A 27564-nucleotide genomic window follows, 5' to 3' on the forward strand; every position below is an offset into this window, starting at 1 on the left:
CAGGAAAATTAGGCTTATTAATGTGTGAATTAGATAGTCTTTCTACCACACTGATCGTGAATATTTCCCTGAGGAAAGTGATTTGAGTTTTTTTGTTTTTTTGTTTTAAGGATTTAGTGTTGATTTAAAGTTGCTGAGTTTTCAAATAGTTTTTTTTTTAAAATAGGTTATTTCTGATATGATCCTTGTTTTAGCTGCATGTGGTCTTCTCAGCACTCCTCTCCCCAAACAGCTGCTTATATGAGGCAGGTTTGCAGCATTTGAATGGACCCTCCCTCTGGAATGCCAGCAGTCAGCAGGTTTGCTTCAAAAACACCAGGGGTGGTGGCACTGGTTGCCCATCTGTACCCATTACTGAGAATGTGTTGTTCAGATTCATTATAAAAGTACTCTGTGGAAACTGCATGTATATGAAATGAGTGCCAGTAACGTTGAGGTTTGTTGTATAAACTAATTATTCTAGTTTTTTAGGTATTAAAGTCCAAAATTCTCACATAAGAAAAACTTATGTCAGAGCTCTAAATGCAACATTAGGAAAATACAGCTTGATGCCATTTCAGCTGTTACTGTAAAGCTTTTTAGGTGCTACATTTTCTACTTGATGAATCCAGTTATTGATTAAATCAACCTAGGGGAGCTGCCTGTTTCTATTTATAAAAATAAAGTTTATATCATTGATAGCTGGCTGCTCCACACAGGTTTGAATTTAAACAAAGGGAGAAGAGATTAGAAAAAGCTGTGTTTTAGATTCAAGTATTTCCAAAAACATTGGCGCTGATCATAAACACATCAGACCCTTGGTGATTCAGTGCAGCTGGAGAAGTTTTTAATTGATGATTTCTAAAGACAAGCAGCGCATTTCAAATATTTCCCAATGAGATGACTGTAAAATGAGTCAAAGGGAGTTTTCCAAGCCTGGGCTTAATCATTTTATGTCACGTATGTAATGTTTTCTTTTATTTCATTTGCTTTTAATAGTTCTAATAGTCCCCTTGTTCAACTATTAAACAGCACATCATAAAGATTATAAAAGGTTTATTTATATAGAGCAGAAAGTGCTTCACAGTAAAGCAACAGACATATGAAAAGTATGTTATGCTTGTTCCTCTTTGTGAAATATTTGGAACAAATGGGGGTCTTGGGGAAACAGTTATCTTAATATTTTAGTACTTTATTGCAGTTTAAGTCCTTAGTGATTGAATAAAAGCAGACATTCATAATTCAAAGCAAGTGCAGGAGAGATTAAACTAGAAGACTGAGATCTTGAGGATGAAACTGTGTCATGAGCAGAAGTTATAACCATAACGAGATGGTTTAAAAGGAAGAAAGTTGATTTCCAGAAGATGTTTAAAAGTCTAAAAAAAAAACATGATTAATGATGTAATGATTACCAAAGTCATTTTTTAGTTGCTGAGCCCAAAATCATGAATCATCATCACACAGAAATACTCCACATTTAAAAAAAAAAAAAAAAAAAAAAGGATTCAAGCAGGATAGAAGGAGAGTTCCCAGAAAGAGCGACAGGAGGAAAGCCTTCTTCCAGGACTAATAGACTTGCAACAGATACTGTACATACAATGTAAACAGACGTAGAAGATAAATTTACAATATGGACAAACAGAATGGCAATTAAGTACGCTTTCAGGCAAAGATGGTCAGCTATAAGTCTGTTTTGAATTAGTTGAGTGAGCTGTTTTTATCTGCCAACCCATATAATTATATGTAAGGGCATCTAAGCGTGCTTTAGAAGTCATGAAACGTTCAAATCAACCCTAAATATGACAGGAAACAAGCAGACAGATCCCAGAAGTGAAATGGCGTGAGGTTGTCACTTTTTTGTAGCAGATAAAATTCTCCTGACATGCAATGATGACACATTTGTCAGCATGTCATCATCATATGTAGCTGATGAAAATGTGTCCCGTTTTGTTACAACCTGACTGCCGGAAGCTGCGCGCTGTCTCTTTAACAGGCTGTGCTGGTGCTTTGCCCTGTGCTCGGCACTGTGGGGGAGGGAGGGAGGTTGTTGACGGAAAGACGGGCCCTGGTTGGCTGGGCCTTACTGAGCGCAGTGACATCACATGGAGGAGAGGCCCTGTGGTGTAAAATAACATCTCCTTTTATGGGACGGGTTGGACCGTTCCATTCTCGGAGAGAGGTGAGATCTGCTCCCCTCTCACTGCTCCCTCAATGCCACTTCACCGACAAATAAATGTTCTCCCTAATTGGCCTGGGAGGTTGTCTCATCAATTAATATTGCTATACGACTCTCCAGGCTGATTAATTTCTTCTTTTTAAACTGCCTCTTTTATTAATCACCTTTTTGTTTTGCTCTTATTAATTTAGAGTTTTAACTTGAAGGGGGTGATTAACTGTATTAAGACTTTTCTCCTCTTGTTTCTAGTTGTAGTTTTTCTTCAATTCAATACTGAGGCTGCAACAATTAATCGATCAGTAAATTTTTTTAATTTCAAGCAAACGTGCCCAACTTCTTCAGGTTCCCGCTTCTCATGTGTGCTGATTTAATGTTTTTCTTTGTCATATATGACTTTAAAAACCGAATGATCTAGGTTTTTGATTAAACCATTAATTGATTAATTTAAAAAAAATAAGGCTGATTAATCGAGAAATTTACCCATTTTACAATTAACCTTTTATAATGTGACTGTTTTGTAATCGTGAAGGCTCAGCTACACTGAGTGTTTCTGATCTCACTCAAAAAATATCATGGCACGTTATTTTTCCAGAACATGATTTGTATGTTGAGCAAAAGTAAACAAAGTTATACAGTTATGTAAAAAAAATAAACGGTTCATAGGTGTAACCGACAGACTGCAGGCAGAGCCTTTAGCACTTAAATCTTAAGCTTAAAATGCTGCAACAAGTTCAGGTACGCAAAGTTACACATGCTGTCATGAAGTCGACGCGCCTTATTTATGTTTGAGGGGGCTTGTTTAGCTAAAGGAGACAAGAATGTGTAATTTGTAAAACTTGCTGAAGAAAAGTTTCTGCTAAAAGATCCAACGACTCAAACTTAATGCAACTTTGAGATCACCCTCCAATCATACACACTCAAGAGAAGGTAATACACTAAGTAATAACTACATTAAAAAATCATTACTTTAGTGGCAAGTTACTTAATGAAATATTGAGTTTTATAGGGAATTAAATATAAATATTTCACTTACAATCAAGTAATGTTAACAGTAAGTTAAAAGTGATACTTTCAGTGCTTTCCAACAAAGCAGGAAAAGGAGCACTGCACCATTTACAGCTCACCAAAACAGCATGTCATCTCCTCAAAGGCTCCAGTGCAACCATTTACATCCTGTTGCATCCTCGCATCTGTGTTGAGTAAACACTGGTATGGTAGGTAAATATGCCAGGTGTGACTTCCAGCACTATACCATGGGATCTAATTAATAGAATTTTACTGATAAATAACATCTGTATAAGAGGTGTTCTCAATGTCTTTATTTCGTTTGACTAAAAATGCAAAAAAATAACTTAAATCAAACGATAATAAAAATAATTTTCTCATGCCATATGAAAATAGATAGATTAAAATGAATTAAAATATGCATGGGTGAGTTCATCTTAATCGTATCATAATAATAATAATAATAATACTAGTAAAAATAATTAAAATACATACATTTTAATATTAGGAATAAACAAAAGTCATTACTGCTATGTCCAATTGAAGTTCATCTTCGGTCTGGTTTATTTATTGTCATTTTTCTTGATCACTTTCAGCCCGCTGCTACAACCCACTGTTACATAACCCTGGCAAAGTTTGTGTTTATGCTCCCTCTTCAAAATGATTTTATCCATCTGTATTGTGAAATAAGTGAATTGTAAAACCATGATTTTCCCCCCCCCAGACTATAATCATACCATCAAAATCTATAATAGTTGCATCCATAGTAAATAACCAGATGTTTTCCAGTATTACGGAAGGCTTGAATACCTCGTCATCATAGTTACTATGCTTTGTTGTTTATGTTTAGCATTGTGATTACACTGTGTTTCCTTCTAATAATTAAAAAAGTTTAATTAACTTTAATTAAAAGATTCCTCTGCTTCTCACCGAGCAGTTTTTCCTCATAGCTGAAGATTAGATTTGGCCCACAGCGCTGTTCGCTTTTAAGTCAAGAGACACCACCAGGACTGTCTGGCACTAATGTGGACAGAAGACAAAGCCTAAACTCTCTTTCATCCTATCTTTCTCTCTCACGTTCACTCTCAGCACTTACAACCCCCCTTCTCCCCAACCCCCCATACACACAAACACACCACTCATACTTATCCACCCCCAGCCTCTTTTCACCTCGCCTGGTCTCCACACATGCTTAACCTCAAAACACCGCAGAAACAAAAGCTGCGGCTCCCTTAGGCTTCACCTAGCATGTGACTACCCCCGCTGTTTGCCGACGTGGTATCTCCCGAGAAGAGCAGTCACCTCCCCTCCCTAAGTCAGATTTGTCTCCACTCCAAGGAAATACACTGTACCTTCGAATCGAGTAAAGAAAGTGTAGTTAACACTCTTCCAGCTGGACGGCCACAGATACAGACAAAAAGGCCAGGTCGTCTTCAGTGAAGGAGGCTGGCGTACAAATAGGCTGACAAGCCATGAGGAGTATACTTCTGAATCCCTGAGAGATCCTCTGAACACTCCTCCCTCCTTCTTCCAATGTCTCACTGGTTGGGGCCATGGCCTCTCAGTCAGGGTAAGAAATCCACAACTAGTTGGCTGCTTCACTCATTTCTCTCGGTTCCTGGGAAGAATAAAGCACTCTCTTTTTTTGTTTTTTTTTCCCACTTTGTTGTACAAGTCACACTGAAATATTTTTTGGACGGCCTTACGTAATGCCTGTCATAGAAGCCAATCTTGTTTTGATGGTGTCCAGATAACCATCAGTTCTTCCCTTTTTTCACTTTTGTTGAAGACGTGGCCTGGCTGTTGTGTTGTTGTGTCCATGTTGTGAGTTAGATAGGGACAGATGAGCTGATTAATTTAGGTACAGAGTGATCTGCCTTTTCAACTCTGCAGACTTTGACCTTTTCAGTCCAGCACACTGTTGACTGATTACAATAACCCCATCTGGCCATTACACTTTGATAATACTAAATGCCATTTAAACTCATGTTGTAGAATAAGGAATTTGCTTAGGTAAGTTTTTTTTCTTTATTGAATCAGTCTAACTTCGCAACATTACTACATTGGCAACTGATCAGCTCTGTGGAGCTCAGGCCTTGCACGTAGGCTCAGCCAGAAACTCAAACTGAGGCTCTCTCAGGATCTATGCCTCCAAGATGCAATCAAACGGATAAATTAGAAATTAAAGGTTGCTTGTCGTGAGTATTTTCCAAACTGGTCTGATGTAGAGACAAGACACTAGTGCATGGCTTTCCTGAAGGCTACAAGTACACAGTGCTGAGTTTGTGGTTATTGAGTCATGTCTTATTTCTGAAGACCACAATCTCAGTTACTTTCCTCAGAAAAAGAATGAAACAGTCTGCTTGATTGAGCCTCGCTTGACTGGCCTACTCCAGATACTTATCTGAGAAAAATCAAAGATTAAATTTGAAAGTAAGTTTTAGATACTATCTGGCATTAGATGATTGTGGGACATTATGACTGTGACTGGGGACATCCCTTCAACCATACTGCATTAGAGCCTGTGTGACGTTAGACAGTCTTATTCCATTAAAAGTACTTCTGAGCAGTGATTAAAGTTTTCTGTTTCCTCTGTTGTCATGCTAAGCCAGGCTTTTTTATTCACACTTATGTTGACAAATGTGGAAAACAAGCAGTTTAAAAATCAATAAGTTGAAATAGAAAGCTTGTTTATTGACCAGTTCTTGATGTTTAGATCTGGTCACTGCGATTAAACAAAATGTATTCCCGCAATTCACTACTCAAAATTTGGCATTCTCCACTACTATTTATATTTACTTGTACTCAGAGTCATATGATTTCTCACATTCATTTTAAAATAGAAATGTGATGGTTTTACTCATAGTAATTGATAGGGTCAAGCTCCATGAATGGAAATGTTTACAGAAATGTGTTATAATTGATAGAAAGACATTATTGAGCTTGGTTTTGACTGGCTTCTCCAAATGAGTTTGAGTACTGAGGCTGGTCTTCTCTATATTCACTGTAGTCACCATGACACCACGATACATGTTTTGATAAGGTACTGTGATGCACTTCCTTATTTACTGAAAAGCACTTTCTCTTATATACACTAGACTTGACAGATTTATGACTCCTCGCTGGCGGGGACATCAACACTAACATTAGCCGTGATACAGCTAATGTTGAGCAAATTTTAAGTAAAGGTGTGCAGTGTTGCAAGGGGGGGGGGGCGAGAGTTAGGTGCGTTTCCGTCAACTGGTTTGGAGCTAAGTGTAGTTTTGTCAGAAGTAGACTACGTTCCGTTACAAAACAGAGTAGAAAAAGTAAAGTCTGTGATCCCGAAACTAAACTTGCCGCCTAGAGAAAAATGGGGAGAGGTCTTCAGGAATTTTTCTCAAATGGCCAGGTTTGCTATTGTTGTTTCTGTCAGCTGGTTTTGGCTGGGAAGACACCAACAGCGGAGACAGCTGATAGGTTATGTGAGTTAAATGTTCGCTACATTAGAACGTATTCTGCAATGTCCTTCTCCCATTTGGAGCGTGAATCATTTTTAAAAAAGTGACTAAATGGGCTCTAAGTGGGCATAAAAACTTTTTTTTTTTAATGTGATACTTTAAAATGTGCACCAAAATACATGAATGGAAACCAGGCTACTGATGCTACAGTATTGTTGAAACCAATGACAGAGAATGTAGCTTCTCTGCTTGGTGATTGTCTTTAGTGCTGCATAACAATATTACAGGGTGTATCCCCTGTTCAACTAATAAAAACCAACAGAGTGGGTCAATTAGGTGGGCAGAATGGACATGAGCAGTGTTTACAAAGGATTCAGTGCCTGGGGCTTTTGATTGGTAAGCACTGTGCTCTTAGTGGCCCATTCACACATTCAGCCCCACTCCAAAAGTGACACCGACAGGCTCATTTACATTTACATGTAGCATACTTTAAGCCCTCTGGGCACTTTATGGCTTAGTTTCATTACTTGTCTAACCATTTTGAAATGTAGAGGGCTCTACTTGCAGTGCATGAAACTCTTAAACCACAGACAACATTTATAGAATCAAAGACTTTGAAATGGTAGATGGTATTTGTCAGCTTGGTGGCATGGTTGGCAAAATAACTAACATCCAGCAGAATTCACTAGAATGTGGCTTTCACACAGTTTAGCTGCAGTCGTTGTCAGTACACAGTTATCTGTGGTCAGTCTGATTGCAGCGAGCTTGTTATTTTTCATTCTTTACTATGTGAAAGTTAAGTTTTTTCACAGTAAATAGCCTAAGCTTAATTCTTAGCTGTGCTGTTAGTCAAATCATCTCCAGAGAGAGTAACAGCGGGGGGGTTGTTGGATGTCTGGATGATGGATGATGGATAGTCTAAACAATGTTTGATTTACACCTCTGCTGATAAAACCGGTGCTAATGGTATTTCTCAAACACCTTGCATTGTTTATGACCTTGGTTGCTTCCTGAGCTCAGTTTTAATGTAGCCGAACTATAGATTGTAAATCACGTAGCCTAATGAGTCATAGCTGGGTGGCGTTGATGATGTAAAACAGCCAGAGGCTTGGTGAAGAGGTGGGTTGGGAAATGATGTAGACTTACTGATACGTTTACACATAAAGAACCAGAAGTTGTTTTAAACTTGGCTGTGTTTAGTCTACACCGTTCAATGTGACTATATCTCGGTTTCCCATGTCTTCACTAGACCTGATCAGTTTTCATGTAAGAGTGAATCCTTCCAGTAAACTTTGAATATGTAGTTGAGTTTGTCTACCTTTCATACGTTTTATGTAATGTTGTTTTTTTACCTTTCTGAAATCAGTTAAGTCCATCTCCTTCTTTTCATCTTTCCACTTATAATTATTAACAATTGAGAACACCCTTGTGTATTGTGTTTATAATCTAGGAGGAGGCTGGGTGGGTGCTGCCTAATTGTACTCTGTCAACAGACTTAAAATCTTTGTTGTTACTGGCAGAGCCTGAAGCTGTCGAGTAAAACCGAGAGGCGACACGCCTGGCTGATAATTTGCTTCTTTCTTGTTTCCGTAGCTGCGTTCTGTTTAACAAGGTGCACAGATGAGATGACTCATTTTTTGTTTCTCTGTCGGGCTGTCTGTTCCTAATGTACACACACACACACGTTCTGTACGAATGCTCATGTTTTTAATAATCCAAGTGGCAACATTTTTTACATTAAGCTTTTTCATTACACGTCCATGCATTTGATGGCGTCTGCTCCTCTGATGAAAATCCATGCATTCTCTCGCTTACAAGGACTCTGCCCTGAAATAACTCTCCGTTTCATGTTTGGACTACACACATTATGCTCAGAATGTCAATATGGGCAGAGAGGTTTGTTTAGCTACCAGTTTATCCTGCAGTTTTACACATATTTGTAGTGGCTACATTCTAGTTTGATAGGTCTATGCTATGTCTAAGAAGCACGTGGTGTTAAATGAGCAGTATGCTTTTACAGTATCGTCTTCTCCAAATGGTAAAAACATCAACTTTTGTATTTGATTGATGTATTTGCTGAATACATTGTGAATTACATCTGAATGTATGACAACATAGAAAATGGACACTAGTAGTTTCCGCTGAGGTACAAATTTACTGAGACCAGCTGCACCAGGAGATTGTTTGCAGTAGAAGTAGGCTACGGCCCGGTGTCTAGACCAGCCTAAGCCTATTAGGGACTACTTTCTCCACAGGTCATCTCTGTGATCCCCTCCACTCATGATGTGTGGGGTTTTCACTAATGATGCTGATGGTTTACCAAAAAAACTGTGACTCATAATAGAGGGTGATAATGGCAGCCTGACTGTAAGAGCTGTTCTGAATAGTTGGACTTGTGCTCAGCGTTTATTTAAGAATTAAGAAATCATGGCAGGAAAAATAAACTTTTGACCGAGAGTGTTGCGTAACTTCTGGATTCGTCAGGTGTTTCCTTTATGAACGCCTCACTTTCATAATGCTGGTTCTATTTATGCCATCATTGTGAAGCCGTGAGATGAGACGTCTCTTAATTGTTGCTCCCCTGCTTGTTTTTGATGTTGGCTTGTTGTTCTGTTTGTGTTATTAGCAACATGAACCGTGAGGACCGGAATGTGCTCCGAATGAAAGAAAGAGAAAGGAGAAATCAAGAAATCCAGCAGGGAGGAGGCGAGGCCTTTCCAGCAAATTCCCCTCTCTTTCCTGAACCTTACAAAGTGGTAAGTTGGTTTACCTCGCGTTCACTTTTGACATGTAATTGATTAGTCAGTTGAGACGAGTCCGTAACAGTTACAGGAAGTGAGAACTGCGCGTGCTACCTGGATAAATGCTTTTCTTATCACATATTTTATAACGTCACGTCTCTCTGCTTTTACTTAGTTAAACTGCTAAGAGGAATGTTTAGCTTTAGGCTTCTGTGGCAACATTTTGAACCCTTTTCTGTTGTCATTCCTCACACCTGTGTGTACGCTTCCTGTAATGTTCATTTTTCTTCATTCCTACATCAGTCTGAAAAACAAAAGTGGTTGTTAGTTGATTTGTTTTTCAACATTTTCTCCCCTAAAAGTCAAGATCTTCCTGTCTTGGTTTTGTTTATAGTTTGTGTGATGAAGGCTTAAAAAGGGTTAACTAAAGATGTGTTTTAACACTCATGCAGGAGCTGTTTTCATGTAACATGTCTGAACAGGTTTTACTGACAATGACAGTCCACCTTCTTTTGATCAAGGCAATGTAATTGACTGATATGTATGCAGCACAGCATTTGGTTACGCTAATCATAGGTATTAAAAACGTTATCAGATGCTATTTCTAACAGTTGTGCCTTAAATTAAATAATGTTTAGCTGTTAGAGAGTCAGCTATTGACCTGCTCTGCACAAAATAGACGGCACCGGCTCCTAGTTAGATGCTTTGTAGTCCAGCTGTAGAAAGTAAACAGAAGAACACACCAGCTTCCCCCTTCCTCCTGTGTCTTCCTCCTGTGTCTTCCTCATGCTGTGACACACACACAGTGTAGATTTAGGCCGGACAGCTCCCGTCTGGCCAGAATAATTGTAAAGAGGATTTGAGTTCTCCGTACTGGTCTAATCTTTGCCACTAACCAGATTTAAACAGAGGTAAGTGGCTGCTCTCCCTTAGCATGAGCTAGCCATCAAAACAGCAGTGAGGAATGTGTCCTGACAGGTTGGGAATAGAGAGGGAAACAGAGGTGAGTGATGAGTGCTGGCCTGTGTGTTTTGGCCCACAATAAAAAGCTTACTTTGAAGAAGGGAAAGTCTTTGGCCTTTGCAAAGGAAAAAAAGACCCTTGCAGCAAATAATCAAGTATTTTGTAAGTTGGTTCTTCTATCTGAAGATCAGTTCTACTTCTTTTGTGGAAAAGGTGGTGATTTAGCACAAAAGAAATGTGGAGAAAAACCAACTGTTTGAGTCATTGGCTTTTTCTACACTTTGTATCTTTTGTCTCCTGCATGTCTGGGTCTTATGTAAGCTGCAGTTTGACTTTTTTCTCCCCTCTCTGTCATGCTTCACTAAGTGGAAGTTTACTGTGTTCTGCATTAAAGGCCATGTGTGCACACAGCTGCAGCTGTGGCCTCCCAGATGTAGACCAGCAAAGCAGTAACGTTTTTATGGTGCAGGGTTCATGGACTTGTAACTCAGCTGCACAGAATGAAGAACACAAAATGATCTGGTGAAAATTAGTGCCCCACAACATATATATAATTATTTTGGTTATGTTTATAGAATAATTCAATCCTGATACTGTCATAGTCATATACTTGATGTTGTGCATACACAATGTACATGAATGCATTTTTTAAAAAAATCAAGTACTCTAATGTGATAATATCAAATCAGCCTTTTCAATTAAATTTGACCAAGAAGCACTCCCAGAAACAAAGCAAAGGAAATAACTCAGGAAATCAAAAATCCATTAGGCACATTCATGTTTGTATTTCCACTGCCTCTTAACAACCGCAGAGATTAAGTAAATTAGACAGGCAACAGATTAAAACGGTTGATTTAGTTTGTAATTTTCGTATGCAACAAGACAGCATTTAGTTCATGTGGAGGAAGTGGAAATCAGTGCGTTGTCCTTTGTCGTCTGCTGTTGTGGGACTATAAGTTTTAAATCGTTGAAAAGGATAACTCCTGGCCAGCAGGAAAATACTGTCTCATGACCAGGGGGACTTTTTGTGGGGCAGGGACCAAAACTTAAATAAGGTATCTCCTGTCAGCATGAAGGTGATGTCCCTGAGAGTCTCAAAGTTCCTGAGAACATGTCCATGTCAAAAACATGAATTCTGATACTCATGCTTTTTTAAACATATACTATTACAGCAGAGTACAACTTTCTTGGGGTAACAGACTGTTGTGGTATTCTGCCAACACACCAGTGTGTTGCAAAGACTGTGTAAACAAAAAGTTTGTTGAAAGACATGATTTAATGATCTAAATTTACTTTTTTTGCACTTGTCTGTACTTTGAGTCCTGTTTGTTCATTACATAACCAGCCAGCATACATCAATATGTGTGCAATATTCTCCTTTTGTAATACTAGTCAGGCTTTATTAAAAAATAGGAAGTTATTTCTCTTCCGCTTGAAGTCTCATAGAGTCAAAATAAGGCACATCGTTTATGTTTGTACTACAAAGTGAAACCAAATCAACCCCTTAAGAAGAAAGACTGGTGATACTACACTGTCAACCACACACACATGCGAGCTGGGCCATGTGAGTAGGCGGTAGTGGAGGGCATGTTATGACCAAGCTAGTTTCCTGCTACAGATAACGGTTTGTGTTTCCTCACCCGCTGTGTGAAACTGGATATTCTGCACAGACTTCTGTCACGGGCCGGTTGTAAGCAGGTCGACTGGAACTCGTGGCCTCGAAGTGATTGATTAACCTCCGTGTTTGAACTACGAGTAGATCCTTATCTTTGTTCACAGATGGGTGCGGACTGATCTGGGCCCAGCGTTGAACAAGCCAACTGTGATTGGCTGATTGGCCCTCTCTCTCTGGTCAATCGACTATTTCAAATGTAAAACTGGGGACACGAGGGATTAAGATGTAATTTGTTTCTATTATATTAATTTAACATATTTCACTCATTGTAAGTAGGAGTGATACATTTTCCATGTTTTTGATGGAAGCTAATTAACCCCGATGTTGAACTCATGTCCTTAATGACTGTTTTCTCTCCCCCCTCTTTCTCATTTCTGTCTCTTCTTTCTCTGACTGTCTGTCTTGTTTTTTTCTTCATCCTCATACTATTCTCTGCCCCACCTCTTCCTCCCACATTCTCTCCTCCCCCCTTTGCAGTCCAGCAAGGAAGATAAACTGTCCAGCCGTATTCAGAGCATGCTGGGCAATTACGACGAGATGAAAGAGCCGATTGGTGACACACTTCCAAAGATTGGTGGTAAACCTTCTAACAGCTCGTCTTCCTCAGAGGAGAAATCAGGCCCGCCTTTGTTTGGTGGGGACCAGCGTAGCGGTGGCAGCAGCCAGAGCAGCAAGTGGACTCCTGTTGGCCCCGCAGCAGGTGGATCTTCATCTCAGTCCCAGAAACGCTCAGGACTCCAAGGTGGGCACGGTAGCCAGAGGGGCAACGGAGGGAGTAGCGGCAGCAGCAGCAGTAGCCAAAGACACGAAAAGAAGTCAAGTAAACACAGCGGAGGGTCAGAGCACTCAAAGTCGCACACGTCGAGTCCTGCGAAGGGCTCACTGAGTTCCTCCAGCAGCAACAGCCACTCACGGAGCTCCTTGTCTGCTGAGCAACATCACAGCAAGGAGCGCTACCGTTCCAAGTCCCCGCGAGACAGAGAGGCCAACTGGGACTCGCCCTCACGGGTTCACACCTCCTTCCCCACCGGACAGCACTCGAGTCAGGCCTTTCCCCCATCTCTCATGTCCAAGCCCGGCTCCATGCAGCAAAAGCCCACAGCCTATGTGCGGCCTATGGACGGCCAGGAAACGGCAGAACCCAAGAGCTCACAAGCAGAAAGCTACAGTGGACAGTCGCACAGCAGCACCATGGGAGAGATGAAGTCCAACGGCAAGGCCTCGCTTTCCAAACTCAAGATCCCCTCACAGCCTGTAGAGGTAAGGCTGAAGCTATATGCTTTCTGGTGGTGCAGTTTCTTTGTATTTTTAATTTATTCTGAACCCTCCAGCTTAAGTACACTGCACACTGTGTGTTTATGTAGCACTTCAGATATAAATCTACAGTACTGAAGCTTGCATGTAGCATTTATAGATTTACTATGGCAGAGCACTGTTTATGTTTGGAGCATATATTCATAATGATGTAATAACTGAATTAAATTACCTACAGCATGTTATACATGGTCTAACTGAACTTGTAGGTCTCATAAAAGGCCTATGGACTGATTCATGGTACTCAAAATGGAAGCCACTGCCCACCTAGTGATCTGACATGGTGTTGTTTGTGAACACATGTGCTAAGTGTGATACTTCTGTCTTTAGGGATCTGGTGACGCTAACTGTGTCGACGAGATTCTGAAGGTATGTACATAATTGTGTTCTGTGAAAAAGTTCCTCTGTCAGGTCACCAGTTCAGCACAAGTATTCAGAGAAAAGCCTTTCAGCCTTGAGTCAATGAAAGAGCGTTTTGCATTACTGGCATCTTACAACTCATTTGCACATTTTTCCCTGTGTGTGTGTGTGTGTGTGTTTTTCTTTCAGGAAATGACTCAATCGTGGCCCCCTCCGCTGACAGCCATCCACACCCCCTGCAAAACAGAACCCTCCAAGTTTCCATTCCCCACGAAGGTCAGCATAAAACCGGTGCCTGTTAATGTGGTTTGATTCAAATGATTATTTGTCCTGTTTAATTATTTGTTTATTACATTTGTCTGGTGTAAACAGACCTTTCATAACACACGTAATCAAACCAGAGAAGCTTGGTTTTGCTTCTAACTGGAGCTTGAAGTGATGAGACATTATTTATTAATAAGATTACAAATGTTGAAGTACTTTGCTGTAAGTTTAGGTGTAAACTGTAAACTTACAGGAAGCTTGTGCTTGCATGTATATATAAGTGGCCACAAACCCATGGAGGAAGAAGTCTGTTTTGTGGTTTGCTCATCATCATCAGATGTTTTAAGACAAATAATATTATGGTATATGATGTAGAGGAAAAACAGGATCATGAAAATTCTGAATTTTTTGTTCGTTTGTTTTCACCTCAGGATTCTCACCCCTTTCCCAGCGGACACAGTGAGTATAATTTCAAATTCAAACCTGAGCCCAAATATCCTCACAAAAGGATTAGGAATGTGTATCTCTCTGATGTTTAGACTTATTGATCATGAGGTTTTTCTGTGTTTTCAGAGCGAGGCAGTTCATCCAAGAGCTCCAGCAGCCACCAGTCCAAAGCTTGCGATGACCAGCCAACGTAAGTACATCATCCTTTACCTCTTTTCTTCCTTTTTTATTGTAACTAAATATGTGCAGTTTTCCTAGTATTGATTCATACAGCATAAAGCTGAGTACTCAAACCACGAAGTGAAGTAAGGTGACGTTACTCTACATGCAGGAATGATGTGGACACAGGAAGCAATCTTAAACTGCAGCAGTTGTACAGCTGTAATGAAACACAAATAATTGAGATTTAATTGTGATCCATTCCTGTATCTCAGTATGCTTGAAGATGACCTCAAGCTAAGCAGCAGTGAAGACAGTGATGGAGAACAGGACCCTGCCAAGAATACCTCAAGAAACACATCAGCAAGGTAGAACACAAAAAATGGACTTTTGTCAAACTTGTATTGATTTCTTTTCTGTTGAGACTCTGCCAGAGAGCAATGACTTGAATAACAATACTGAGGCTACGGCAGTTCCTTATATTGAAAGCAACGGCAAATTTAGTTCGCAAAGAGTTGTGTAACTTCTTTTTCCTCATAATTTTCTTCTCCTCAGTCATCATTTTGTTGCCTCATGTATGACAGTCTAACAATGGCCTCAAAGTCATCGCCTCAGCCGCACAGTCTTAACTTAAATTTGACATTTGAAGATTTGCATTGTTTTTTGGACATTAATTGTATTTCAAATAATTAATCATCTTATATAATAGTGTTTTGCTGTGTGTTTGTTAGGTTTCTTTTAAATATATTAAAAAAAAGGGAAGTGTTAAAGAAAGACAAATAATGTTTGAAGCACTGACAATGTAAAAAATTAAACCAAACTTGTGGACTTTTTGTATGATCAGAAATACTCTTCACATGGTCCTGAAGTTTGACAAAATATGTTAACAATTGACTTAAAAAACACAAAACTACCTGGCAGTGCAACTTGGAGCTCGCTCACTCGCCCTCATTGCTGTAGTAGCTGGTTGGTCAGGTCACCTGTTCAGAGGAGTCTAGGGGGGGTGACAGCATCAACATTTGCACACATTACACGCTCAACTTTCCCAAACCCAACAGTGATGTGTTAGCGTGAGGCAAATTTCCAATTCTGAAAAACACAACAGAAAAATTTGAAAATTACAAATTGGGTAGATAACTGTTAAAAAAAATATTGTTGACATATTGATGATATTAAATCCTCACGTGAAGTTTTGAGATAAAACATATTGCCTCAGATACAGTTTGAAATGTATTATACACCTTTTGTACACAATATAATGTGGTTTAACTCTCCCCCGTCTCTGTGACAGCAATAATAGTGAAGGAGCTGAGCCATCGAGGGATGACTCCAGCAGCCACAGCGGCTCAGAGAGCAGTTCAGGCTCCGACAGCGAGAGTGAAAGCAGCACGACGGACAGCGAAGCCAATGAGCACCCGCGGCCCGCCTCTCCTGAAGTAATGACTTAACAGTAACTTTGTAATAAAGTGTCATGGCACTCAGTGATGATTTGGTACTGTCTAAATCAGTTTTCTCAATGGCACTAAATACTCTTAACTGTGTCATTGCTTATGGGTTGTGGTAGTGCTTAGTCTAGGTATCATAGGTGTATACATTTTTACTCACTTAAGACAATTTCTGACTTCTTTTTGTTCTCCTTTGCCCCTTCAGCCTGAACAGCCAATGGCCAACAAATGGCAGCTGGACAACTGGTTCAAGAAGGCCAAGCAGTTCTCCCCAGCTTCTCCAGTGGACAACAATAATGTTCCAACCAAGTGCAAGAAAGACAGCCGAGAAAACAGCTCAGGACGCGGCTATGGTAGCCAGGGAGGGGGGTCAAAAGACTCATCAGCACCCGCCCCAAGCAGGGACCTTCGGGCAGCGCAAAAGGGCGGTGAGAGTGGCCGTGGACGGCAAAAATCCCCCGCCCAGAGTGAGGGCAGCACGGGTAACCGAAGGCCTGTGGGTAAGAAACAGCCTAAAAAGTCTGAGAAGCCCCCAGTGGTGGAGGAACCCAAGGGAGGTTTGAGAGTAGAGAGTGAGCCGGCTCCAGAGATACCTCCTCACCGGCCCAAAGCTGCTACCAAGGGTTCCCGCAAACCAAGCATCAAAAAAGAGCCTAAATCGTCTCCACGGCCCACCGCAGCTGCCGTCACCACCACTGCAGATAAACGTAAGGCCAAGGCGCCCACCAAGACTTGCCAGAAGTCCCGTGAATTTGTTGATACAGACTCTTCGTCGTCAGACTCTGAGGGGAATGACAGCATCCCGTCCTCATCTCAAACACCCAAGTACACAGAGAGCATCAGGACGCCTGTCTGTGTGTTTTCTCCAATGGAGGAGAAAGAGCTGTTGTCTCCACTCAGTGAACCTGATGAGCGCTACCCAGCAAGGCAACCACAGCAGCAGGTTTTACTAGTGAAAATAGGTTAGTTCACATTGCCAGAAATGTCTTATACAATTCATATACAATTTCCCACCTTTTTTTATGCACTTACTTTACATACTCCTGATGCTTTTCTTTACTTTGGACCAAACTAAACTGTATCCTACCCTTCCCTTTCCTCCCCATTTCCTACAGATCTCAGCTTGCTGTCTAGGATTCCAGGGCGGCCCTACAAGGAGCCTGTGGAGATAAAAGTGGAGAGGGACGATTCTCTAGACAGGGACAGCAAAGAATTCAGCAAGCAGAACTCTGAGAAGAGCTCCAGCAAGAAGAGGAAACACAAGGTATGGGACCTGATAGGGCAAAATACCAGACTGTGTTTTAATTCAAGTTCTGTTTCACTTGAATTCTTTTTTTTTTTGAGGTGAGAAAAAGGCCAGTTAGTGTTTCACTCAGTTTTTCTTGTTTATGTAATGCAATGTAATGTTTCAGTATGATCTTTCACGCGTATCAAACATTCACTGAGATCTTTCTTTGTAGTATTTCCATCAAGCTAAATCATCGCTCCATTTCAGTTCACCTTTTATCCCAACAGGATATCTACAGTAACTTATAAAGAGATTTCCATTAGAGCAAAAACTGCCTTTAAGCCAAGGAACAATTGATTACATTTTGGTGGTGATCCAGGTCTGGAATTAGATGATGATGATTTTTAATTTTTTTTATTTGAAGATGATATGCATTTTTCATTTTTCATTGCTGTGAAACAACCAGAGTAAGAGGTTGAAAATCTAAGTAATACGAGTCATATCTTTAGATGTGACAGTGATTTTAGAAAAACATTTTGCACTTGCAGAAGGTTGTACTGTACCTCCCAAGAGGTGCTAGTTGGAAAATGTAAGCTGAATTGCTGGGTTCATCATGTCCTTGGGTCAGTTGCTATAGAGACATGTACAGACACCAAATCTGATTACAGCTTAAATGTGTCTTCGCTTTTAATATTCTGTGTTCTGTATATCTTTAGAATGATGAAGAAGGCACGAAGACAGAGAGCAAGCGATGCAAGCTTGAGGATAAGTCTGTATCTCATCATAAAAGCAGCAGTAAAGAGTGAGTATTCTTATTTTTCTTTCTGATTATCATTCACAGTAAACTCTCTGCTCACCAGAGGGTTGTGAACATTTGGCGCACTTTGTGTGACAGCATTGCTTCATTTTTGCAGGGAAAATGAAGTTTGCCAGATGTCTTCTACCCATTTCTTACAATTCATCTTAAAATGTGTATTACATTGCAGTCAGCTGTTATCATCTGCTCTTATGATATCTCTGTTATTTTCTTATATTTTCTTCTTAAATAATTCTTCCCTGAAAAGTCTATATTTAATCCTTAAGTGTTAATATATTGTTATGTGGACTGACAAATTTCGTCTTAAAAAATGTACATATTGTGACTTATCTGTCATCAGGTCTAAGAGATCTCTAGAGAAGAAAGAAGAGCCAGTCCCCTCTCCTTCCATGTCAGGTCTTCAGCGGACACCAAAGGCAGAGCATCCGAGTCGGAAGAGGACAGTCAGCCAGTCCTCCACCTCTCTGTCCAGCGGGACAGGAAGTGGAAAGGAGGGGAGCCACAGTACCAAGGGCAACTCCACCTCCAAACACAGAAAAGGAGAGGACAAGGGACGCAGCACACGTGAGGGAAAGGTGAGTGTGGGTAACCTTATCAACATGCTGCGTCTGTGAATACCTGCCAAGCACTGTGATTACTGCGAAAGTGTCAGTGCAATCTTTCGTCATGTTTGCCAACTGTTTAGTGTCCTCGGGGGACTTTGAATAACGAGGCAAGCATATTTTAAAAAATAGTTTCTACGGGAAGAAGGGGAGTGGTTGAGAGCATTGCTTGATGTGTGTTTGTGTACTTTATTTACGTTTGTGTACAACATTTTGAAATGTAGATGAAAACATGTGTAACCGGCATTCATATACACTGTGCCTAGCTTATCACAAAATTGTTATAGATTTCAGTAGCTTTGTGTCCATAGAACACAAAACATCTCCCTGTTCTCCATTTTTTCCATCACTTCAAACACCAGGCTCCTTTTTCCCGAAACTTTATTCCTTCTCACTTGCTGTCTCTGCAGGAGAAATCCTCAAAGGGCTGTGATAACCAGCTGGCTGTGCCTCCGCTCTCCACGGACGGCTCCAAGTCTCAGAGATCCAAGCTGGTGTTTGAGGACAGGTAAGAGGAGCCCTTTCCACTGTGGATAACCCCACAGCGGGATATGTAGAAAGAACTGCTGCGGGGATCTAGGGTTCCCTTTGATGCATAAAGCCGTAGGAGGTTGGGAGGTCATGAATAGATGTGTCTGCATGCAGCAGAGATGACGTAAATTTCCATTTTAAAAGGCTGTCTGTTGGGAATCTCTGTCCTTTTCATGCTGTGGTAAAGTAACAACACAGTCTTGCTTCTTATTTGTGTGTCAGTTGTTTCGGAGGTGTATTTAATGTAAGAATACTTGTTTATGGCGTTGAGAGAAACGTTTTACCTGCGCTGTCACTCACTGTAAAAATGTTTCTATTAAATTATGCTGGGGATCATCCTTGTAATCAAATTTGTTTGACCTTTTGCCTCAGGGTCCACTCAGCAGATCACTACTTACAAGAGGCCAAGAAGCTGAAACACAATGCAGATGCACTGGTAAGACTGAGAGCTTGATGCCTTTTTACATGCGTAACTGTGATGTAACAGTGCTATTTAATGCTTGCAAAGCAGTGAAATGATTGTTAAAATCAGAGATATTAACGCAAAACAATATTCTGTTGAGTTTCTGATGTCCGTTTCTTTTGGTTTCTTAACAGTTTTTTTTGAGTATATTGTCCAAAACAAAAGAGAAACAAATGCTTTTATTACCTGGTCACAGCTGAGCAGGTGATGGCTATATTTAACTGCAGGTCTGGTGTCAGATTAAAAGACACCCGACTCAGCTGCATGTTACTTCAGCTCAAAATCATTATTTGGTTTTGTTTTTTTTTGTTGCTGCTATTATTTACTGAAAAGAGAATTTATGTTATCCGTACCAAGTAAAATACAGAAGGTGTCATTTATGTAACATGCTGGGTCAAAACCATGTCGAAACAAATGTCATGTGAACAGCATTTAGTCTTCAACCAGCTGTAACACACTGTAACTCGGGATGAACCACTAACAATGATTTTGTTTGTGCAGTTGGACCGTTTTGAAAAGGCAGTTTACTACTTGGACGCGGTGGTGTCCTTTATTGAATGTGGTAATGCTCTGGAGAAGAGCGCCCAAGAGGCCAAGTCTCCCTTTCCCATGTATGCTGAAACAGTGGAGCTGATCAAGTAAGGACATACAAAAATACCTCTTTCATACTGACATATACTATTTTCATGGTCACAGAATTGAAATAGAAACATAAGTACTATATGAAAGTATATGACTGACAGAAAAACATGTGTCTTTAATGACTTTTGGTTCTTGTGTGTGCGCTCAGATACACTATGAAGTTAAAAAGCTACATGGCCCCAGATGCTACTTCAGCAGACAAGAGGCTAGCTGTGCTTTGGTAAGTACTGCTGACTGTTTGAATAGGAAGAGTTGTGTATTTAAGCAGTTCACATATCTCTGGTCATCAATATTTACCCTTTTAAAAATGTTTAAAAAAAACCCCAACCCAACCCTTTTCTCTTTCCAGCCTGCGATGCCAGTCCCTCCTCTACCTGCGGTTATTCAAGCTGAGGAAAGACAGTGCACTAAAATACTCCAAAACACTCACCGAACACTTAAAGGTACTTCTGTTTACAAGAAACTGCTTGATGTACCTGAACCCAGAGAAGACAATATAAATTCAGAGCTGAAAGTTTGCAACCACCATGCCTGATTTCAGACACAAAGCAGTTTTAAATTAATTTATTACTTCATTCAATACATTTTACACGTTTCCCCCTGGACAACTTTTCAGGCCCACAAGTCTTTTGTAGCTTTAATCCCTGCAAACTTCATGCATGTATTATTCTGTGAATGTGTAACCTGCGTCCTCTGTGTACATAATGTTCTTCCTCTCATTTTGTTTGACAGAACTCTCTGAGTAACACCCAGGCTCCCTCTCCTGGAATGGGAAAGTAAGTCATGGTGTCATTTGCTGATAAGATTAAAAAAAGTTTCCCCAGTGATTTTAAAGTTTTATAATTTTTTATAATAAAACCGAAAATTGTTAACAAGATAGTAGCAATTTTAAGTTTAACACCGATGTAGATACTTTATAGACTCTCTCACTTCCCCAGTTTTTATTGTTTTTATAAAAAAAGTTTGAAGCCATTGAGTCTGGCCAGCAATTATATAATTACTGTTGTCAATGATGGTTTTCAGTGTGTGCTCAGTGTATTATAACTTCTAAAAATATCTTAACATTTACCGTTCAGTTTCTAAATCAGCACCAGCTTTCTCATTGCCATGTCTCACTGCTTGTGTCGGTTTCCTCATGCAGCAAGGCAGCGGGCATGCCCTCTCCAGTGTCTCCAAAACTGTCACCAGGCACCGCCGGTGGCTACTCGTCAGTCAGCAACAGTAGCAGCGCCAGCTCGTCTGTGACCATACCTCAGCGTATCCACCAGATGGCTGCCAGCTACGTCCAGGTCACCTCCAACTTCTTGTATGCCACAGAGGTCTGGGACCAGGCTGAGCAACTATCTAAGGAGCAGAAAGGTAAACTTTTTTTAAAAACGATTTTTTAAAATTGTTATTTATACAGATAGTTAGGTTGTCCCTTAAACCTTTATTTATTGCATCCGTTGAAGACAACTGATGTAAGGTGCACTGTAGAGCAAACAGCTGGACTGGGTTTTTAGAAACTGATGTGAATTGTAACCAGCTCCAGATTTGTGATCTAGAAATTCATTAAAAGAAACACACTTTTTGAAATTTTCATATCAATACTTCAAAGAGAAGTTGGGACCTACTTTTCTACCTATTGTGAAAAATCACTCTCCATATATGCTGTTTGTAGTAACTCTGCAACAGCATTCCCACTGGGGTCTGAGTCATATGCAATGACACTATCTACATTATGTAACTAGCGTGGTTTAAACAGATTGACTGACAGATGCTCTGGGACAAATCAGCACTCAAGTAGGGAGAAGAGGGAATTTCACTACAGATAAAATACAATATTATCAGTATTACTCCTACCTGGTTAATGATTCAAAAATACTGTGTCTTTATGATTTTAGTACAAGGTTTTTAGCCCTGTTGTGCAACCTGTGCTCACTGGTTGTATTGTGTTCCATCACTTGAGCAGCAGGAATGTGAGAAGTCGACAAGTCTCGTAAAATGTCAGCAGTTTTTGTTCAAAAACTAAAGTGCAGTCAGTGCAGCTCAAGACTTTAACCATGTAATTGCACGTCTTTAGAATAAATCCTTTGTTGCATGTCACCTCCCTCCCTCTGTTCTGCTGTCTCTCCTCCTTTTCTGTTGTCTATCTACTGCACATTGTCTATGAAAGAGAATATTTCTAAAAACCTGAGTACAGTCTGAAAAATGGGCCTTTAGGATGTATTGCACTGATCATTAATGTGTAAGTATGATAAGGAATAGTACAATAAGTATTTCTAGCTCGTGTTGAAACAAGCTGTTTTTTCAGTTTTCTTATGGCCATAAGGTTAAATTATTTAAGATCTGGACAGCAATTTTAAGACATCATTTTTGGCTTTTTACATGACTTTCTTATATTTATTGATTTAAACAATTGAGTAATTTTTTTTTTTTTTTTTTAAAGAGATGAACTGATAATGAAATAGTTGTAATTCTGTCAACCTCACACACAAACTTTGTTGTTTTGTGCAAGCAACAAATGATCTTACTTATTGCTGAGCTTGATTTGAAGTCAGTGGCTTTGTAACTGACTATGTCCTTGTTTTGTTTTTTCCAGAGTTCTTCTTGGAGTTGGACAAGGTGATGGGTCCTCTGATCTTCAACACCAGCAGCATGACAGAACTGGTGCGTTACACACGGCAGGGCCTCCACTGGCTGCGCCTGGACGCAAAGCTAATTCCCTAGCAAGGACTCGCTCCCTGCGCGCTGCTTCTAACACACACACACACACACACCCACACCTCAGCCTCTCGTGTTCAGCAACATGTGCTCAAAGACACACGCATGCCCTCATAGACAGACACACACAAATCCATACGTACTGTATGCACACACAGTCCACCTCTGGTCCTTCATGTACACACACACACACACACGTGATGAACTTCTCAGACATATCTTCAACACTGTGTCCATTTTCTACACCAGCTTGCCAAAAACACTGAGCAATTTAGGACATCTCACACCTTCAACAGCACCACACAGGGAGAAGCAACGAAACCGCACGGGGGAAAAATGATGGAGCTTATTGCCATGCTTCATATATCGGCATTCTTACAAAATCTTTGAAGGCCATGTTTTTATCTATTCGGCAAGGAAATGCTGGGTGAATTATTTATTATGAATACACTAAAAATGGGGGTTGGTTTATAGGCTACTTTGGCTTTTAACTTTTTATTTTACTTTGTTTCACCAAAGTACCTCCCATGAACACCAAAGGTGCTTTAAAATGAAGGTTTCTCTTTATCATTTTTGTGCCTTGTGTGTGAGCTACAGGAAAACAAATGATCACCTGTCATATCTGAATGAATACCTTTCCTTTTCCGTCTTTTTTTTTTCTTTTTCCATTTGCTTTTGCGACAGTTGTCATTTTATACATTTAAACATTTGGCAGTTAAGGAAAGCTGGCAACAATTATGTTTTTATTGCAGTCACTCAGTTTAAAATCACGTCCTGTTAATATATTTGACATTTTAGAGAAAAGATGGCGTTGGCTCAGTCTCGGTGGCCTCTAATTAAGCTACCTTAAACCATCTTGATTTATCTTTTCATCAATGTCTTTAGGCGCTAAAGGTTAATTTTGGAACGTGCCCACAAGATTTAAGGACTGTAGGAAGGGCTACTGTGCACAGCAGATTAATACTTCTGACACACATATTTATAAATGTCCTAATGAGTTATATTGATCCATGTATTGTTTTCTAACATTGTCTTTTTATTTACCAGAATCTTTAACTTTTTTTCTTTTTTTTTTGCCCTGCTAGCAAATAAAATATTGGTCAGTTGTTTAAGTTGTTCTCTTTTGGATGTTTAGAGCAGCTTGGCCTCTAGGGGCTGCTAGCGGGGGGTTTTAGACTTGCAGCCTTATTTAAATTGATCATGTCAATGTTCTCACTAAGAGATTTGCTGCTTCTTTGAAGCTGTACAATATGAGTCTCTTCCCATGAAATGTTTTTACACTGTAGCTTCATTGTTCATTCAGAAATTTCCTCGAGGAAGAGTCACTACATACAGTGTTATTCTTTTTTTTTTTATCCCCTTGTTTGCTCAGTGTATTTTTCTAAGGAACAGCAGGGAGTGTTTAAGTATTGAAGCTCGTATCCATGAATACAATGCAGTTATTTACATTGCAGTTTCTAAAAACTGGGCCTGTGCGAAAATTAATTTGGTCTAAAGCAAATTTCTCTGAAAGTAAAGATGTTACAAATGTTTTTTCTAGAGAAGCAAACTCATCAGTGGTGCAGATAAGCAGTGTTGCATTTATAGAACTAAGAGTCAAATCTATGATTATATATTTCAAATAAGTATAACAGCCAAAATAGATTTTATTTATATACAAAGCAGTTTTTCTTTCTTCTGGCCAAGCAAAAGTATAACTTTTCAAATGCATAGGTTTAAAACAGGGTTGAACAGGGGTTATTTTATGAGATGCAAAGTATTTGTATATGTAATCAGTCCTATTTAAATTTTAAAATCTTAATCATTACTCGTGTTGCAAGAAAGTAGGAAAGAAATGTGTCAGCTAGTTGTGTTAATGTGTTTCAGCAGGCAGAGTAGAGACATCAATGTATGCCAGCTGTACACACATGAACATTTCTGTTGGTTATTTAAAATGACTGGTTCTCATCAAGGCAGACGTGGATGCCAGTGCTTGACATTTGGGTTTTGGTCAATGACATGAAGGACTGTCCCCTTTGTTGTTTAGTTTAGTTTTTTGTTCAGCCCACTTCTTACATGCTGGAAATATCCCGGGCCAAATGGTATTCAATGGAATTATTACTGGTTTATTTGGTTGATGTTTTAGTTGATCATTGGTTGAAAATGATCAAAGTACTAAAATTCTTCAGACCTGTGATATTTTTTAACTTTCTCGCATTTTATTCGATCCTAAAACATATATGCTGTGTTTTTTTTCCTGACATGTCATTTTACACTTTTTTCAAAAGAAATCTCTATCATTACTGTTTGGCCCTGGTTTTACCTTTTTTGTGTTATATTTTTCAATCTTTCACCGGCTCCCTGGCCTTTATTGTAGGTAGGATACTGTTATTTCCTCTTGCACTTGAAACTGAGAAAGTCAGAGGAGGTATTATTTTAATCTATGCAGGATTTTTACAAAAAAAAGTATCAGTTTCTGTTTAGGCTTGGGATTTTTTCCCCCTCTTCTTTTTTTTCTGCCTCAAAAAGAAACCTGTTTAACTCAAGTGTCCAATGCCTTTAGCTTTTGCAATTTTGTGTACTGGTTTAGTAAATATATATAAATATATATATGTGTGTGTGTGTATATAGATCTGTTTTTATAACCAAACACAGATGGCTTGAGCCATTTTGTACTTAAAGCTGGAGGCCACTTTTCTCATAGGAATTCCTCTGTGGGTTTTGCCAGCCCAGTCAATGTCTTCATACACTGGTACACTTTGTAAGTACAGGTCCGCGCCTTGTGTTCCCTACACTATCTTGTAGTCAAATGTACAAATTTAGCATTAGAATAATTTTTAACAGTTTGCTACTCACACTTATTTATTTTTCTGCCCCTTTGCTTAATGTTTTTTTTTTTTTTTCTATTTTTCCTTTTTAAGGAGTACCATTTTATGAAATAGGAAGATGTAAATGTATTGGGGATGTTCATGATGAGATTTCATTGTAAGTAGTAATTAATATTAATTCTAACTTGAAAGAATCCAGGGTAAGATGAGTTTTTTTGACATTCAGTAGGAAGATGTTAACACTTGCATGTTTCTATTTAAATACAAATGTATAAATTGTAAATATAACATTTCTTTAAGGGTGAATTTCTACTACAGGTTGACATTTTTATTGAAATTTAAAAATGCTGTAAATACATTTGTGAGATACTTTATGCACATTTTTTTCCTCTCTGTGGGCTTTTGTGTTTTCTTCTTCTAAGCTGTTACAGACGACATCTCTGTCTCTGAACACTGTATATCAAATTGATCTCTCAGTCCTTTTCTTATACGTGCTCGTATACTTTGTCTCCTGCTTCACTGTCTCTCAGTATCATGGTCGCCACATAATCATTTAATGTCTCTTGATCCAAGTGCGAATATTTTGTCTTCCCTCTATTTGATACGGAAGTGTGTACTTTGATGAAATGTATATTGTTGATCTCATGGGATGGATGGATGCATGGCGGTTGGCGTGTACAGTCTTATGTAAAACCACGTCTTGTTTCTTCCTCACAAGAGTATTAACTATTTGTCCCTTTTGAACAATTGGTCCAACATGTCTTTTGAAACAGAGGTATTTCTCTACACGTCAAAACAGTTGTAGCAGTTTATACAGTATGTTGTATAACACCTTTTTTCTAAAAGTCGTCTCACAATTGAGACAAGCAGCATACACTATGTACAATAGTCTAAATTGGATTAGTTTTAAGAGAACTGATGATAGAAATACTATATATGATGGATGCAATATGATTAAAGGTACTCATTGAGTTTGATCTTCAAACTTAGGTTATGTAATTTAAAAGCATTCTTGTGAAGTGAGTATTAATTGTGACTAATGAGAGTCTGTCCTGAATATTCTTTGTATTTTGTCGTATTGAGAATAAAATATATATGAATATGTTTAATGGAGTTGTACTAGTTTTATTTTAGCAGCACAAGATTAGAGGGCAAGAACATATTTAAAATGAACTTACAAAAAGGTAAGTAAGTGAAAAGCGGTAAGCTTGAGACTAAAGGCTGGACTATTTTTTAAATTATTATTTTTTTTTTTCCCGGCATAGACCCCTTTTATTGAGCAGTAGACGGACAGGAAACATGGGAGAGAGAGGGGGTGTTACATGCAGCAAAGGACCTCTGGCCAGGATTCGAACCGGGGTCAGCTGCGTATGTGGCATGCGCTCTACCCACTCGACCACCTGCGCACCTGGACTATTTATTATTTACTGAAAAATAATATGTTTTGGGAGTACAGATGGAAATAAAGTGATATTCTTCATAATGTCCAAATGAATGCACATGGCTTTGGTAACATGGCTAAATATCTTGCAGCCAAGGACCTCAATTGTGTTTTATTGGTTAAAAGTCATAAGCAAATTCTGCAGGGTGCACATTGATACCTACAGACCAAGCGTGGCCAAATCACTTGTACTTTTATTACGGAAAGCTACAGTGTAATATATGACCGGTCAAGGCTCAACAAGTATGGCACAACCTGTATCATCAAAGAAGAACAGTGGCCACCAGTTAGTATGTGGACAGGGGGACTAATACTGCTAACTAGACTATAGACCCACCTATATAGGAGTATTTGAAATTCAA

The 27564-nt window shown here is 39.4% G+C and overlaps 1 protein-coding gene across 3 annotated transcripts in view; it reads left to right on the forward strand.

The window, feature by feature from the left end:
• The window catches only part of aff4 (AF4/FMR2 family, member 4), a 32498-nt gene extending 5633 nt beyond the window's left edge, over positions 1 to 26865 (forward strand). The window contains exons 1-21 of one of the 3 annotated variants that reach the window (XM_062432679.1): positions 4417 to 4730; positions 9227 to 9356; positions 12457 to 13239; positions 13624 to 13662; positions 13843 to 13929; positions 14349 to 14376; positions 14491 to 14554; positions 14799 to 14891; positions 15815 to 15959; positions 16174 to 16930; positions 17084 to 17232; positions 17913 to 17998; positions 18354 to 18588; positions 19026 to 19123; positions 19519 to 19582; positions 20111 to 20247; positions 20400 to 20471; positions 20601 to 20694; positions 20984 to 21027; positions 21393 to 21610; positions 22833 to 26865. In XM_062432679.1, the coding sequence (XP_062288663.1) occupies positions 4714 to 4730; positions 9227 to 9356; positions 12457 to 13239; positions 13624 to 13662; positions 13843 to 13929; positions 14349 to 14376; positions 14491 to 14554; positions 14799 to 14891; positions 15815 to 15959; positions 16174 to 16930; positions 17084 to 17232; positions 17913 to 17998; positions 18354 to 18588; positions 19026 to 19123; positions 19519 to 19582; positions 20111 to 20247; positions 20400 to 20471; positions 20601 to 20694; positions 20984 to 21027; positions 21393 to 21610; positions 22833 to 22960 (3468 nt within the window). In that variant the 5' untranslated portion in view covers positions 4417 to 4713 and the 3' untranslated portion in view covers positions 22961 to 26865. Of the gene's footprint in view, positions 1 to 4414; positions 4731 to 9226; positions 9357 to 12456; positions 13240 to 13623; positions 13663 to 13842; positions 13930 to 14348; positions 14377 to 14490; positions 14555 to 14798; positions 14892 to 15814; positions 15960 to 16173; positions 16931 to 17083; positions 17233 to 17912; positions 17999 to 18353; positions 18589 to 19025; positions 19124 to 19518; positions 19583 to 20110; positions 20248 to 20399; positions 20472 to 20600; positions 20695 to 20983; positions 21028 to 21392; positions 21611 to 22832 lie in introns of those variants that run through there. The other 2 variants (XM_062432680.1, XM_062432681.1) reach the window with 2 other exon arrangements.
• The last annotated feature ends 699 nt before the right edge of the window (positions 26866 to 27564 follow it).

Source organism: Scomber scombrus, chromosome 14, assembly GCF_963691925.1.
Source record: "Scomber scombrus chromosome 14, fScoSco1.1, whole genome shotgun sequence".
Classification (NCBI taxonomy): Eukaryota; Metazoa; Chordata; class Actinopteri; order Scombriformes; family Scombridae; genus Scomber; species Scomber scombrus.